This window comes from Chroicocephalus ridibundus, chromosome 4, assembly GCF_963924245.1.
Source record: "Chroicocephalus ridibundus chromosome 4, bChrRid1.1, whole genome shotgun sequence".
Lineage (NCBI taxonomy): Eukaryota > Metazoa > Chordata > Aves > Charadriiformes > Laridae > Chroicocephalus > Chroicocephalus ridibundus.
Genome location: NC_086287.1, coordinates 94,459,723 through 94,475,988, shown reverse-complemented (window position 1 = coordinate 94,475,988; position 16,266 = coordinate 94,459,723). Strand labels below are relative to the sequence as shown.

Genomic DNA, 16,266 nt, shown 5'->3' with positions numbered 1-16,266 from the left:
AAGACAGAGCGAGCCTTTTCCAGCCCTGCGCAGCCGCTTGCGTGGCCCAAGACCTGAATGGCCGCCTTTATGCAGTAGCTGCTGTCACGAGCCACACTCTGGCGACCACAAATGGCAGCAAATAGCTGAGGGGTTTGTGTTTCCGTGCAGGCTGCGGCACCCTGGCTAACGGAGGTATGGCTTCCGTCACACCCCAGCCCCGACAGGCGGCCCAGGGCGCACAATGGCACCTTGTTCCCTCCTGGGGCGGGGGATTGCATGGGAGCTGCTGTGGCCACCGCCTCTCCTCCCCACTGTGCACCTACGGGGCGGGCAAGGCGGCAGGACCCTGCAGAGCACGGGCTCCACAGCCAGGGTGGAGGCTGAGGGACCCCCGTGGGGTCCAGCTTGTACGTACGTTTCCCACCGCTCTTCAGCAGGTTGCCGAGGCTGACGGAGGCAGTGCCCAGCAGCTCGTTCCTCAGGGTATGGCAACTCCACACCTTCAGGTCCAAGTGGCTCTGAGCCGTGACGTTCCTGCAGAGACCAGAGAAGGGCGCCATAACCGTGTCCTCGTCCCTGCTTGGCGAGCAGGCAGCGCCAGGCCTGCCAAAACCAGGCAGCAGAGGGAAGTGGGCAAGGCCGTGGGGCAATGGGAGCCCCCCCTCCTCCCGCCACCCTCACAGCCTGGCTGTCCCTGGCAGCATCCCTGTCTTGGGAGCAAAGATGTCTGACATCTAACAGCCCCAGCCGATGGCACAGTGGGGTACAGCAGGGAGCACGGGGCCAGCCCTGGCACCATCCCCACACCGGGGAGTCGTGCAGACTTACAAGATGAGGATCTCGTTCCACAGCAGCTCAGAGCTCCCGATCTGCTTCCCCGTCTTCTTGGTCTCACTGGGCAGCCCGTCGCCCGCCACCTCCACGTAGCAGTTCATCCGGGATGGGCGGCTGTGCGCCTTGGGCTTCACGGACACGACTGGGCAGGGGGGGCAAGCAGGGAGTCAGGCAGCCACAGGGGAGGCCGTGTCCCCTGCCCCCCCACACACACCCAGCTCGGGGTGCCGCAACTCGCCGCAGAGTCAAACTGCTTTTGGGAGAGGAGGAGCGAGAAGCGATTCCCCTGATGGCAGCAATGGCCAGATTCAGGTGCTCCCGTCACCAGGCCCTGATCACTACCCATCCCCAGCTTCACCCATACCCGGAGGCTGCTGGAGTGTCACGGTCCCCACAGACCCTGCCCTACCCCAGGGCTTGTGGACAAGGGGGCTCTGCTGGAGCTCCTGGGTAGAGGCACCCACCAGGCAAGGCTCAGCCACCCCCCAGGCCATCAGTGCCCTGCACCAGGGCTGCCCCAGGGACACAGCTCCGGGGGACGCAGCTCCAGGCATCGGGAGCCATCTCGCGGCCATGTCCCGATGGCAGCCGGGGAGAGAAGGCCAGGTAGAGGAGGCGACAGAGCCCAGCCGATGGCTGCTCTGCTTCCCCAGGCACCCATGGGACGCAGGGCAGTGCTGGCCCTCTCCAAGCCCTGCTCCCCCCGAAAAGGTCTCCCAGCCCAGGGTGCAGGCAGAGCACACACCCGGACCAGATGCACCCAAAATCCACATTCCCCACCGCAGCGCTCCCGGCCCCACCGGTGGCAGGAGGACCCACCTTTCACGGAGAGCTGGGACTTCTCACAGGGTGGCCCGGCCCTGGCCCTGCTGGAGCTCGCAGCGGCCATGGCATCACCCCTGGCTGGAAGCAGAGAGAGAGGAGACACCTCAGTACTGCTCCCGCTGTGCAGAGGAAGCCGGGGCTGCACTGGGCTCCCAGGTCAGCCCCTCTGGGCTCAAACACAGCCCAGCCATTAGTGCAAGTGACCCACATGGCAGGGAGACCTGGCAATGGACAGTCACACACCTGGCAACACAGGTGCCCTCTCATTCCTGATAAACCAGCCCCACACCACAGGCAACAACAATGCTGAGCCCGAGAGCCGAGCCAAGCTGGGCAGCGCTCAGCCCTCTGGACACCCCATTTGAGCAGCTGCAGCTCACCCTGACCCAAAGGTGGCTGCCGATCACAAGGACAGAGCAGCCTCCAAAGCCTTCAGCAGATACGCTGTCTCACGCCCTGCTCCGTGCTGAGCAGCAGCACCGGCTCAGGAGCAGCCTGCACAGCCGTCGCACAAGGGATCCCTCGGAAAGGACGAGGCAGTGACACCGGTAGTATAGAAGAAGGTCCGGTCACAGTATGAGGAAGCAGCCACATCCCTCAAGGACAGCCCAGGTCTCTTCCTGGCAGCAAAATCCCACAGAAAAATCAGTCCCATCTACTCTAACACGCCGTGAAGGGGACCGGGACCATAGCTGCTCTGAACACAGAGAAGAATCACACTAAGGAGCAGGCTACAAGCCCAGACCTCCACTTCCCCAAGCGCTCACCACTTCCTCGCTCTCCGGCGCCACGTCACTGTCACCACGGGCACAGCGCTTCCCCCTGCCCCTTCTGCTGCAGCTTTCCCAGGAGTCACCCACCGGGAACAAGAGCGGGCAGGAAGGGCGCAGGCCTGGCGATGCTGGCAGTACACGTGGCTGGGTGCCTCTGCCGAAACGACTGACCGCAAAGTAGAAGGATGAGGTCATGTATCACGCAGAAGCACGAGGTGCTCGGTCTGGGACCACAGAGTCAGCTATTGACTCACACCATCCTCCTGAGCCCGCGGGCAGCCGTCCTCCTCTCCACACTCGCCAGAGAGAGGAGCCAGGGAGGATGCACTGAGTGTGGGTGCCTGCAGTGGGTGTCAAGGTCACAGACCGGAGAGTCCCTGCCTGCGCGAGCCCCCAACACAGCGGGGCATTTGCTGCCCACCCCCAGGCGGGAGCAAAGAGGAGCCTCAATCCTGTAACCTGGGGCGAGGGCTCAGATGTGGTCAAACCTGATCGCCCTCCCAAGCCCCCAAAGCCAAGAACACCCCTTCTGCCTCCCCTGTCCCGACCTCCCCCTGATCAGGGGAGGGAAGTATGGAAAGGGGAGAAGAGCAGCTCCAGCAGCTCCAGCCCCTGCTGCCTCCCCTCGCATGCAGGGCTCTCTCTCTCTTCCCTGCCCTCATTAGACCATACCAAGCTCCATCCCAAAGGCAGGTTTTAAACCCTCTCTCACGAGGCAGGGTCTACGCTCCCCACCCCCTTCTCCATGCCAGCCCCACGCGACCTCACCCCCGCCAGCATGGCCAACCTTCCCAGCACTCCGTGCTCAGATGAGACCTGGCCAGTGCCTCATACAATCCCCACCTCTGCCTGGAAAACCTTGTTTGGTACCAGACTTGCCACTGTCTCAGCTCTATCAGATGGCGGCTGGAGGCTCGCTAACACATGCCCATCTCCCCCCCCTCACCAGCGGGGGAGAGCTGACTTACGCAGGGAGGTCTTTCACGAGACTAATTGCACTCGCTATTACTACAGTTACTCCTACTCCAATTATCCTGGCCCACAGATCACCCCGGCCTTCCCTTAGGATATTGTTAATCCTTATGTTTGTTATGACTCCCCAGCTCCGCATCACCACTTACTTCGTTAGTGTCATTAAGCAGGCCCACAGAAAACAGCCAGACACACATGTCCCTCCTGTGTCAGCCCATGACCAGCCCCTGGGCCAGCCCGTGACCGGCCCACTTGTCCTTCAGGGCCTCCCGCACTAACGTTAGTGACCTGCGCCCACAAAATTACTGTGTAAGACCCACCGCAGCAGGGACTCTGGATCCCTGGTCCTCCCTGCCAGTCACTGCCACTGCTTTTCCTCTTCTCCAGCTGTCTTGGCTCTTTTTCCCCATTTTCTTTTTCCCTGATTCTACACCATTTCGCTATCGCTTATGTTAACTCCCCTGGCCACGTTAAATACCTCTCAGCCGTCAGAAACCCCCTCTGTGCTCAGTGCCGTTCCCCCAGGCACAGCTTTCCACTCTGATCGGCCCTTTTCCTCTCCCGCAGGCTCCACCCGCCGCTGACACCCCCTGCGGAACCGGCTTGTGGCTGCTGCGGGCCCGGGGCGCAGCCTTCCCCTTCTGCAGGGCCGAGGTCTCCCCTCCCCGGCGGCCCCCGGGGTTCCCGTCGCCCCCGGGGGAGCCGGCAGCCCTACGGGCTGGGTAGAGGCCAGGGCAGCGGTCCCAGGAGGCGGGCACCCCCCGCTCACTGCCGCCACCGCAGGGACCGGGCCGGCTCCTGCCCCGCAGCCGGAGCCCGGTACCGGTTGGCCCCGCACAGAACCGGGCCGGGCACCGACAGCCACTAGGGGGGTGCGAGAGGGGGCAGAGCACCGGGGGGGCTCCGCGAAGGGGAGGGGGCGGCCAGAGCAGCCCTCCCCTCGGGCTTCACCGCCCGCACCGGGCCAGGCCTCGCCTCACCGGGCCGGTACCGCCGCGGGGTGGGCAGAGCCCGCAGTCGAGCGGCGCCCGGGGCACCGGACAGACCGTACCGGCAAGCCCCAGCCTCCCCGCACCCCCCCCGAGCCGTCACCGTCCCGTCCCGTCCCGTCCCGTCCCGTCCCGTCCCGCCACCCGAGTTACCGGCGACCGCTCCACTCCCGCTTCCGGCTCCGGCGTCCGCCGTCATGTGACACCGAGCCCGTCACCTGACTGCGCCGCCCGGAAGCGGTCACGCGGGGCTGCCGTTCCCGGCCTGCCCCGCGCGGACTACATCTCCCGGCGTGCATTGCGCCGGGGACGGCAGCCGCCTGGGCACAATGGGGCGCGCCGACATGGCGCGCGTGGCGCACGTCGTGGCCGACACCGGCGCCTTCCTCAGCGCCGCCCCGCTGCAGGTACCGGGGGGACGGGACGGGACGGGACGGGACGGGACGGGACGGGGCGGGAGGGGGGGCTGGGGACGGGCCGGGACGGGACGGGACGGGGCGGGAGGGGGGGCTGGGGACGGGCCGGTGTGACGACGCTGCCCGCAGGACATCGCGCAGAACCTCTACACCGTGCCCGAGGTGCTGGCCGAGATCCGCGACAGGCCGACGCGCCGCCGCCTGGCCGCCCTGCCCTGCCAGCTGCATCTCCGCCGGCCGCGGCCCGACCTCCTGCGCCTCGGTGAGTCACGGAACGGCCTCACCGGGGCCCTGCGCTTCGGGGAGGCCCAGCTCGCCCGCCTCCCTGCGGCCTGGCCCGGCCCGACGGCTCCTTTCCCCTTCCCCCCTTTCCCCCTTTTCCTTTCTACCTCCCCCCCGCAGTGACCGACTTCTCCAAGAAGACCGGGGACTACCCCAGCCTCTCGGCCGCCGACCTGCAGGTGCTCGCCCTTACCTGCCAACTGCAGGCCGAGACCGACGGCCTGGGCTGCCTCCGCTGGGAGCCCCAGGACAAGGTAGGGCCCACCCCGGGGATGGGGTTCCCTCCCCAGAGTGCCCCGCTGACACCCCAGTGCTGCCTCCCCAGGTGCGGCTCAGCTCCACCCCGCGGCACCCCGAGGCGCCCCTGCATCTCGCCGGCTTCCACCTGCCTGCCAAGGTAAGGGACAGGGATGCAGCACCCCAAGATACGGTGCTGGGAATGGGGACGCAGCCCCACAGAGCCCACGGGCAGCGGAGGGTGAGGGACACCCTGTCCTGTGTCACCCCACAGCACAAACACCCAGAGAAAGGCCAGCGTCAGCCCAGCCCCAAGAGGAGCACAGTCCCATCTGAGAGTGATGAGTTCAGCTCCTTCCTCTACTGGCGACCCCCCCTGCCCAGCATCGAGGACGAGCTGCAGGAGCTGCTGGTGAGACCCAGAGCCTCCTCTCGCTGTCCTTGCCACCCTGGTCTCTGGCTGGCTTTTCCCGACTCCTCCGTGCAGTGCTGGACTGCACCGGGAGCACTGCGTGTGCCATAGCTGACTGTCTCCTCCACCCCAGAAAGCTCAAGCCATCTCCGTTAGCCCAGAGGCCACTGAGGAGCACCAGAGCTCTGAGGATGGGGCTAGCACTGAGGAAGAGGAGGAGGAAGAGGAGAGCGATGACGAGGGCTGGATAACACCCAGCAACCTTAAGGAGGCCCAGCAGGACACGGGGCACTGTGACACTGCTCCCATCGGTGTCCAGGTCGGCTGTGTCACCACTGACTTTGCCATGCAGGTGGGTGCTGGCTGCTGCCCTGCATGGGACGGGCTCCAGCCTTGGGCTCAGCCGATGCCGTGTGGGCACTGTATCTCCCCTGCCTGCACGGGGGGCCGGTGGGGTGGGCTGAGGGGATGATTCCCAAATTACTCAAACCTCCAGGCTGGTTAAACTAGCACACCGAGACAGAGGAGCGCGCTCCCGAGTCCCTGGGGCAGGATAAGACCATCTTTGCGACAACTCCTTTTATCTTAAAAACAGCCGGTTCTGTCCATAGCAGAGACCTCTACAAAGCCGATTCTGTCGGCACCTCCCTGCCTGGGCTGGCAGACCCCGGTTAAAGCTCCTGGCAGTCCCAGCTCACGGCGTCACGGTTTCTCTCTCCTCGTTGCAGAACGTGCTGCTGCAGATGGGCCTCCACGTGCTGGCGGTGAACGGCATGCTGATCCGCCAGGCCAGGAGCTACATCCTCCGCTGCCACGGCTGCTTCAAGTGAGCATGTGTGTGCGGAGCGGCGCTGCCCTCGGCTGGGCGTGCGGTGCTTGCTGGGGCTGGCTGGATGGTCCCGCTCGTGGGCTGAGTCTGTTTCCACCGCCCAGGGAGCAGTAAACCCTCTCTGTCTGTGTCTTGCAGGACCACATCAGACATGACCAAGGTTTTCTGTCCCCACTGCGGCAACAAGACCCTGAAGAAGGTCGCAGTGAGCGTCAGCGATGATGGGAGCCTCCACATGCATTTCTCCCGCAACCCCAAGGTCCTGAACCCCCGAGGACTCCGGGTGAGTAGCTGGGCGGTGGCTGCTGCTGGGACAAGGGCCTGGCCTGTGGTCAGCTCTTCATTTGCTCAGCTTTTCTCTAGAGGCCTGCGGTCACCTTGAAGTCCCTCTGAGCAAGAGTCGCCCCTGAAGTGAGTTTAACAACCTCTTTTGCCTTGGCAGTACCCGCTGCCGGCCCCGAAAGGAGGGAAGCACGCGAACAACCCTCACCTGGTGGAAGACCAGCCCTTCCCGCAGCAGCGACTGTCGCGCAAGGCCAGGCAGAAGACCAATGTCTTCGACCCCGACTACATCGCTGGGATCTCGCCCTTTGCGGAAAATGACATCTACAGCCGTGCAGCCAATCTGCAAATCCGGGACGCGGCCCTGGGCGCTGGCAGGAGGCGCCTGAACCCCAACGCCGTGACAAAGAAGTTTGTGAAGAGGAGGTGAAGGGCGGGACGGGGTCCCCGGCAGCCCGTGCTGTGAGGAAGGACCATCTGCCCGGGCCTTGCATGTTGCTGCCCGACGCCTGATGGCTCCAGGAGGGTGAACACCCTTCCTGAAGGCCACTGCCCCGGGCAGCACCTTTCCTTCCACGCTTCTCTGGTGCCTGAAGAGGGGCCAGTGACTGGGGGTGACACTCATCGGGTTTGGGGAGGCTCCGACCCGGGATGGCCTGCCCGAAGCGGGGGGAGCTGGGTGAGGTAGTGGCTTCCCTGCTCGGCCCCCGGGACGCCCCAGGCAGTGGCTGCGTTGCTAATAAACACAAAAACCCATAGTCCTGTGGCTCAGTCTTGTTTCTGTGGCTGCCTGGGCCGGGCTCAGGGGCCAGGGTGTGCCTTCCTCTGAGCCTCGAGAGGAAGAGGAGGCTGAGGAGGGTTTCTCAGGGTGTTTTGTCACGTCCCATGGCACCACAGTGGCACTAATGAGGAGGGTGGATAATGAACGCCTGCAGCAGGGCTGGCAGCTCCAGAGGGGCAAAAGCCAGCAGCAGGGGGTTGCGTTTGCCCCGCCGCAGCACGGCCACGTCTGACCCTGGCAGTGGGCGAGGGGCTGAACGGGGGGAAAGCTGCGTCTCCCCCGGGTCCCTCAGACGGAGCCCTGCTTTCCATGGACTACAAAAACAACTTTGAACACTCTGCAAGTTGCAGGCTGGGGTGTGGGTAGTAAAGATGGTAGTATAGACGGTTACTTTGGACTTAACGCCACAAAATCATAAAGAAAGAGTTGCAGTATTTTTTTTTTTTAAAGTGCACGCAATGACACGGTGCCTTTTCTTACGCAACGACTCCAGAGGGATACACCACAGGCACAAATCATCGCGGGCTCCTGCCTTCCCAGTATTTCCGCCATATGGTTCCCAGATGGGTTTACTCCGTACTGAAGAATGGACACTTTCTCCCGGCAGAGAGGAGATGCCCTTGAAAAAAACACAACAAGACTTTACACTGCAAAATGAAAACTTTCATTGTTTTATTCTTGACTGCAGCTGTTTACAGAAATATAGTTGCGAGTATACAAATGTCCCAATAGAAGCAAAATATTTTTATTTTTTAATATTCAACAAGTTATCACCGGATAGCTAAAAACATAGATGCAAATGAAATATCCCCTCAGAACAAACTGAAAACACCGGGTATCAGTGCTTTGAAAATCCCAACTACGAAAGCCATATACACAGAAATGCACAAAGGAATACCTGGTGCTACTTTCACATTGCAGGACAGTGGAAGAGGCAGCTCAGCGCTCGATCAGTGCTCGCCAGGAACGCGTGGCAGAAAGGCGGGTAAACCACTCGAAGACGCGGCTAGTGACAGAGGTAGAAAGCTCTGCTCTGAAGCTTATTGGAGCTTACTCATTAATAATGAGCTCAAATGTAAATATTGCAAATAGCGTCCAGAATTAAAAAAGGAAAAAAAAAAGCTTTGGGAATAGTGTGGGTTTCTAAGCAGGATAGTGGAACTTGTTCCCAGTTCTGCAACACCCGCAAATGCCACACGCTCTCCTTTCAAAAAGCAGCTTCCCCCCCGAGCCAGCGCCGTTATCCTGACCTCCGGGACAGCCGCGCTCCGGGGGGGACCCACCGGCACAAGGGACACTTGGGCCAGACCTTCCCCGCTCACAGAGGGGCAGTTCCAGGGATTAAAAAGAAGTGACGACAATCGCTAATCTGAATCCTGGAGCAAATGTGCACAACTGGAATATTTACAGTGGGCTGCTGCTGGGTGTCGGAGTTCTGGAGTCTGAACCAAGCACTTGCAAAGAGTTTCAGTGAGTGTCCCCCAGCAAGCAGGGAAATCCTCGGATTCCTCACCCTTTTCCCAATACACGTACATGTTATGAGGCAATTTCACAAACTGCAACAGCAAGAATTACAGATCTCTGGGAACAGCGGAGATCAGGCCTGCAAACCGATGGCTCAAAGAGAAGAAATAAGGACGCTGGCTTTGGCAGAGGTGCTCTGATAAAGCCTGTACCGGGACAGTAACGTCTGTCGATCAACCTCATGTCAAATCGCAGCGTAACACACCTGATGTGGCAGGAAGAGTCGTGGCGGACAAAACACGTACTATTGAATTTACGATCTGGATTTCTTTGAGAGAGTTTAATTTCTCACACTATCTGTAAGGAGTCAGCAGAACTGGGGGCAGGGTTCCTCACGGCCAGAAACCAAGAGCTTTCACCAGCTTTCAAGGACAGTTTTCTAGATAGTGACTGTTGCATTACAACGTCAGATAAAATTAAAAAAAAAAAAAAAATCTAAAGATGCCTGCCTTTCTCAGAACAAAGAGAAGAGGAATGACAGATCGAGCTTCACCTTCCCGATCCAAACGCAACCCAGCTGAGCAGCGGCAGCCGGGATCCTTTGCTGTGCATGAACGATTAATGGCCCCCTGGCAGGGAGCTGCTGGTGTCAGTCCAGCTCCTCTGGAGCAACACAACCACCGCCGCTCCCCATCAGCACAAGCTGAGAACAGAAAAGGTCCCGAAGTCAGGACTGACTTGAGGGAAGCCGGCAGGGGGGCACGCGGATGCAGAAAGCCTTTCCTGAGCCCAGCCAGCAGCAGGCTCTCGAGCCAGGCTGTCAGTTCTATCATTTTGCTAACACCACGTCTGCAATTATTAATAAAAATATATAAAAATACAAAAGTACAGCTGCTTTAAACCCATGGATATTAGTGATGTTCACAAGCAGAGCAAGCTTCTGGAGCAACGTTACCAAGAGCGCCCCATGTACAGTACTGAAAGGTGTCCATACAACTGTTAATGAGTTACTACAAAAACCTTGGTAAATAACCTCATACTAAGGAAAAAGTAATATTATTTCATGTTTATAAAAATGTAAATATAACAGTATTATATGCGTGTGTCTACTCATTATTTATATATAATAGATATATGATTCCTCTATATACATATTTATAACCCTAGAATATACAGGCATTGGCTATTTACAGACCTATACAGAGAATACGGAAGGAAAAGCCTCTCCTCCCGTGTAACCCCTCAGAGCCCCACAGGCAACTAGAGAATTTCACGAGTACGCTTTTACAGGAGTTCATCTGCTGCTGCATTTTCCCTTGTATCTAAACAACATCTCTCACGTTTCCAGTCGGGATCCTCCATGCTCGATGCCCAGCGTGCACAGAGAGACGCGCCTCAGGTGACCACTGTCATACGCAACGGGCAGAACTGGTCTGAATACGAACACGAAACGCTCACAAAAGACTACTCCAAATTAAGACAAAAACCCCAAACAAACAAAGCATCTCGGGACCGGTTCCCTTTTAACTTCTAAAGTAATGGAGCTGCCGCCAGGCCCCCTGGAACACAAACCACCAGCTGTTCCTTGAAAATAACTTTTGCACTAATGAGAAGTCACCAGCGATCAGTATTTCTTCTTCTCACCTTCCACCTACAACTCATAGCACACAAAATTCTCCTTGTTCTTGCTCCACCACTCGGATAAATGTCCGTAATCCCTTGTATTCCTCTCCCATATTTACCGTGAAAAAGTAACCCAAGACTTTGCCATGCAGAGCATGACAGTCAAGCACTGGACATTCTCTCTTAACTTTTAATGAGCGTGCACGTGCATGCCTACACACACACACACCCTTGGGGGAAACGACCTGTAGCTTTTTTAGTCCAATAACAACTTGTTGATTTTGCTTTTTAATAAATCACCTTTCCTCCTACTCAAATAGTGATTTTAAACAACGTTTTAAGACAAATGCAAGCTTCGGACTTGTTTGGTGTTCCTTCTGAGCGCTCTGGAAAGATAGTAAAAGAGTAGAAAATCTTCAGACAAGTTTTCTTTTTAGAAACTATATCCGAAATCAAAACCACAACATTAAAAAGAAAAAAAAAGTTCCATTTATCTAAAGTAGGGGAATGTCCACTGATGCAGCTGCCCAGACTCTTGGTATTTCCAGTAAAAAAACCTGCCAAAGTAACAAACGCTTAACTGTTCATGCTTTACTCCATCTTAAAACTAAATAGGAAGTAACCACCCTGTCAGTAATTAAAAGTAATTATAATAAAATGGCTGGTGATTAAACATCCACTTTGGAACAGCAAGGCTGAAATTATTTCTTGAACTATTTTTCTATTAAAATAATAGCGCAGCATTTGGCTTGTGTAACCGCTGAAAGATCAGGCAGCGAAGAGGCAGTTAATAAAAAAACGTGGACTTGCAAATTAAGCACAAAGCACCAGTAGCTTCCTACCAGAGGAGACGTTTAGCTAATAACTGTGTAGTATGTGTTATTCATATGGGGGGGTTTTATACACACACACACACACACACAGAGAGCGTACACACGGACCAGAGAGCGTGCGCAGACGGCCCCACCGGTGGCCAGCAGGTCCCTCTGCCGGGGTTTTAACCTGTGCCAAGAAGTCGCTGTCTGTAACCACCACGTCCCAGGGACGCCGTGCAGAGCGCGGAGCACGGTGCCGCAGAGGCCCACGCAGCCGGAGAGCACAGCCCGCACCTACACAGGCTCGCACTTAACAGTTCTTTAAAGCGAGCTCAAGCAGCAGAAAAGAGACGGAAAATCCATCCCAGCAACGCAGCTCTGCAGTTGTTCCTTTGTCACCTAGCAATGTCTTCGAAACTTAATTGCTGCTTCGTGGATACGATATTAACTTCCCCTTTATGATAATGTCAGGAACTTCAAATTTATACAGACTTATGTCTCAGTATCTTCTAACTTTCTCAACCAAAATGGACTTAGAGCCGATACCCCCACCTCACCTCCGCAGGAAAGCTCTCCGCCCACTCACAGGCACCGGTGTGAGCGTGCCGAGGAGCAAACACAGGGATGGGGGCGAAAAAAAGGAAAAAAAAAAGCAGAGTAAGCTCCAATTATCAATATCAACTGTTTAGATCGCAAATGTTCAGGACTCTGATGAAACACAAGTGTGGCTCACGCTGTTCTCGGGTCTTTCTGCCATGGAATCCCGCAGCCTGGCTTTAAGCTCTTTATTGGCTTCTCAAACCCCTCTTTATCCTCCGTAACAGCTGTTTGCAAGCAGCAGTTCAAGCACTGATCAACCGCTGAGCGACCTCTTCCTTCAGAAGACAAATACTTTTTGTAACCAAATTACATGTTCAAAGTGTTGTACACATTTAAACATTGACCTAAAATGAACAAGAGAAATTTAACACAGGAAAAGGTGTTATCCCGAAGTGAAAAATGTGATAGCACAGCCCTTTTTTTTTTTTAATTTATTTTTTTACAATTGTTGTTGTTTTTTTTCTCTTCTCTTCACAAGCGACCGAAAATACGCACACAATTCGAACATACCCTTGCCCTGGAGCTGTAGCAGTCTCGGTATGAAGTTCTCTGGTTTTGGACACTCATCTTGTTAAATGGAGAATTGGTCCCTGGTGACTTGGCACTGAACAACAGCACTTCAACGTAAGGATACACCCCTTGGGAACACGGGAACAAACTGAAGCAGCACACAAGTGAACGCATCATTCCTATTACTTCTGTGTATGAAGGCCCCAGGTGACACCCGACAGCTTGTCCTGGGACTGCCATCCTGCAAAAGCCACCAGTTCATTTGTGAATCACTGGCTATCGACTTCCACCACCATCTGGAAGTTGTTTCGGTCCGTAATTCGCACTCTTCTACATAGCCTCATGTAGCATTTAGTCAATGCTGCAAGATCGCTGTTTTCATGTCATGAACCATTACAGGATTTTGTTAATATTTTGTCTTAGCAGGAAAAAAAAAAAATCACGGAAAGAAAAAGAACGGTTGAGGGTTATAAAGCAGCTCTGGACATTATGAAGCAGGGAATTCTTTTTATCATGATTAAAATTTTAAACATTTTAGCGTAATCATAAATTAAGAGTTAAAACACAGAGGCGCTAATAATAAAATATTAAATAGACAATGATAGTGGATAAAAGCTGAATGGCTCATTCTGAATGAAACCCCGTTATATCTATACGCCTAAATGCCTACGGGTTTCCTCGCTAGGTCGTATTGCTGAGTGACAGACACATCAAAACACACAGTGAAGCTTCTCATAGCCAGCCGGAACAATCGATTGCCTGATGGAATGGCGAGAGATGAACAAGTCGTTTATGTTGCAAAAAGTACTTAAATACTCAATAAAGACATAACAAACCCCACCCCACCCCACTGTTATCAGACGCCACGTTGTGGTAGAACATCAGACAAACTCACAAATTTACCACAAAAATGTGTGGCAAAAAGAATATTTTATATATATGTATATATATAAATTTTTATATTTATGCCAATGTACTCACTCAGTACAAATAGCAAAATAGTATACCATTTCCTAAATACAAAATATAGCTTTCCAAAAAAATGAAACACACATTAGATATAAACCATCCAAAACTTGAACGATTGAAAACTGTATTCAAAATTAAATGACCCAGAGCAGGTCTCTTTCTGAAAAGTTCCCTTCATATCGGCAAGAAGCCTTACTACTGAAAACGTAATTCAATGCCTCTCAATGAGAGAGAGAAAGAGAGAGACAGAAAGAGAAGTGAACGTTATGACAGACTGACAAACAGGAAAAAACCATTAAAACAAACAAAAACTCTACACGGCTCAACTACGCACACAAGTTAAGGGAAAAAACACACAGTAAACAGACTAGAGTAACTGAAAAACCATTTACAGACTATTCTTTGTTATTTAAAATAACAAAAATGAAAAAAATGACATGATACCAACTACACGCTACCGAGGCATAATAGCCATACGTGACAGCTGTTTGGCTCTAACTGCAGCAACAGCCTTCCACCTGCAGGAGAAGAAACACCCAGCGGGATGAGGCTGGAGTGAGATATCACCAAACTGTCCGGATAGTTGGAGCACCCAAAAATTCACATGCCTCACAATACAACTGCATGGGCTGGAGTGGGTTGTTTTTACATTCTGTAACATCAGTCAATTTTTTTTCTTTTTTTTTTTTTTTTCATTGAGACATGACAATCTAGAAACCAGATTTGGGGACTGTAGGTATTTAAAAAAAAAATCACTTCAAAACTGCAATGAGCTTAATATGCTACAAAGACGCAACAGCTCAGGATGAAGTGAAATTTTCGAGAACGCTTAGAAATGCTGTAACTTGCCCCCTCCTTGGAGTAAAGTCAAGCTGAAGATTTACATCAGTAACAGCTGGAAAATGACTGGTTAAGGGGGATTCCCGCATTGAGAAGGTGGTGGAGAAATTGCTTCCTCTTTCTGCTTAATCCTTGATTATTTGTCAAAGCTTCTCCTGACTAAGCAATTTAATGCCATGGATTCCTAAAAGCCGCTTCTGATCTTTAAAGCCAGTAGGATACTATGTCTTTTTAAAAAACGCAACGTGAAACTGATGAGAGGGAAGGAAAACCATGAACAGAAGGACAGGGAGAAGGCTGGGTCGCGAGTGGCTCACGCAGCTTTACAGAGCTCTAACCCACACAGGCAGAGTGAGAGACACAGAGCAGCTCTTTCCTCGGCCAGGCAGAATGTTCCTTTCACGCTGAAGGTATTTTAGAGGATAAGATTTGAAGAGCACAATTTAACTGAAAGTTCCCCTTCGTTTCTTCATTTTGTTAGAGCCACCAAACCCTTGCTCTATGTACAGTTACACGTAAGAGACACGGAAAACCGTTAATCACATTCTCCGCTGGGAAGCACCCACCTCTGGCTATCTACAGCAGCAAGCAATTCTCCGCTTGTTTATTACAGTTACCAATATTTTTCATTGCCACCTACTGCAATTAACAAATCGCAGCATGAGCTCTCCCACTCAACTGCGAAACCTGCGATCCCTTCACTTGCTGACAGCTACGAGCTCATGTCACAGGCATTTGATGTTTCTGCTTCACAAGCTCTGCTAGTCAAAACAGGGGATGTGAAGAAGGAAGAGGAGGAAAAAAGAGTAAACGTGGTAACGGGTATTACCTTCTAACAACAATAATAACTGACCAGATATGCTTTAAATTGAAAGAGCACCCCACTGTCAACGAGGGTTAGGAATCTAGTAACAGTACAGTCCCATGCCCTAGTAAAACAAAGCATAGCTCTTCAGCATTATTGGCACTACAAATCCCAAACACTATGGCCACAGCTTTAGGTGCTAGACACTGCGATTGCCCACGGGTGTGCTCTTTAGAGAGGAGGGCCACTTTTTGACAGAAGCAATCAGTTCCGCACAGCCTAATCCAGGGTCGGAAGGTCTGCGAGGATCTGGGAAATCGTCACTTTTTTTCTTCACAGAATTTCTGCAGGAAAAAACAAGGAAGCAAAAAAGTTAGGCACAGCTAAAAAGGTCATCCTCTTACTTCTTCATCGGTTCTTCATCGTGGAAGCGTCCTTTGCAGGCAGACATGAAACTATGAGCGAGTATCAGAACACAGCACTCTTTCATAGAGAGGATTACTCTCCTTCAACTTTTTTTTTTTTTTTAAAGTTCATAAGCTTGTGTACAAAACAGTTTAGATTAGAAAATGAAGTCTATCACTGAAGCGAAACTTCTGGGGGATTCAGGATGGCAGCACAGTTAACCAGAGCCAAGTTACACGCTGTGGACAATACTAGATTCCAGAGTCCTCCTGGTTCTTGGTACTCATTTGTAGTCAAAGCCTCTTTCACCTCTCTGAAAAAGGCACCTTCTAAGAGCAGAATGTTTCCTAGTAACAGCCGACTGTGACAGCTCACTTTAGCAAAGGCTCCGCATGTGGCACACTCTCAATAGCTGCCATATCCTACCGAAACTCGTTTTCACATTACATTTTTGTAACCCAGAGGGCAACTTCCCAACAGTACAGACTTCAGATGTTATATACTCAATAAGCCTTAACTTTTTAACTACAGTCATATTTCATAACGCTTTTATCTGCCAAGCCGTCGATGATCCACTCTCCTTCCTAATGAAGTACTAGACCGTAACAGCAGATGACAAAA

At 53.7% G+C, this 16,266-nt stretch overlaps 3 protein-coding genes across 6 annotated transcripts in view; 1 reads left to right on the top strand and 2 right to left on the bottom strand.

Annotated features, from left to right (window-relative positions):
- WWP2 (WW domain containing E3 ubiquitin protein ligase 2) overlaps positions 1 to 4,587 on the bottom strand; it is a 43,384-nt gene extending 38,797 nt beyond the window's left edge. For both annotated transcript variants that reach the window (XM_063334930.1, XM_063334931.1), the window contains exons 1-4: positions 4,529 to 4,587; positions 1,636 to 1,719; positions 811 to 958; positions 398 to 516 (exon numbers count right to left, since the gene is read on the bottom strand). In XM_063334930.1, coding sequence (XP_063191000.1) covers positions 398 to 516; positions 811 to 958; positions 1,636 to 1,719; positions 4,529 to 4,574 — 397 coding nt within the window. In that variant the 5' untranslated portion in view covers positions 4,575 to 4,587. The remainder of the gene's footprint in view (positions 1 to 397; positions 517 to 810; positions 959 to 1,635; positions 1,720 to 4,528) is intronic.
- An 84-nt stretch (positions 4,588 to 4,671) lies between these two features.
- On the top strand, positions 4,672 to 7,663 carry NOB1 (NIN1 (RPN12) binding protein 1 homolog). Its single transcript, XM_063334929.1, has 9 exons — positions 4,672 to 4,782; positions 4,921 to 5,053; positions 5,194 to 5,327; positions 5,399 to 5,470; positions 5,585 to 5,722; positions 5,856 to 6,074; positions 6,451 to 6,548; positions 6,690 to 6,834; positions 6,994 to 7,663. Exons 1-9 carry the CDS (start codon positions 4,705 to 4,707, stop codon positions 7,261 to 7,263), a joined length of 1,287 nt encoding a protein of 428 aa, XP_063190999.1. The 5' UTR covers positions 4,672 to 4,704; the 3' UTR covers positions 7,264 to 7,663.
- Positions 7,664 to 11,611: 3,948 nt separating this feature from the next.
- Positions 11,612 to 16,266, bottom strand: part of NFAT5 (nuclear factor of activated T cells 5) — a 71,629-nt gene continuing 66,974 nt past the window's right edge. For all 3 annotated transcript variants that reach the window (XM_063334926.1, XM_063334927.1, XM_063334928.1), the window contains exon 14: positions 11,612 to 15,584. The gene's annotated coding sequence lies outside the window, so the exon portion shown is untranslated. The remainder of the gene's footprint in view (positions 15,585 to 16,266) is intronic.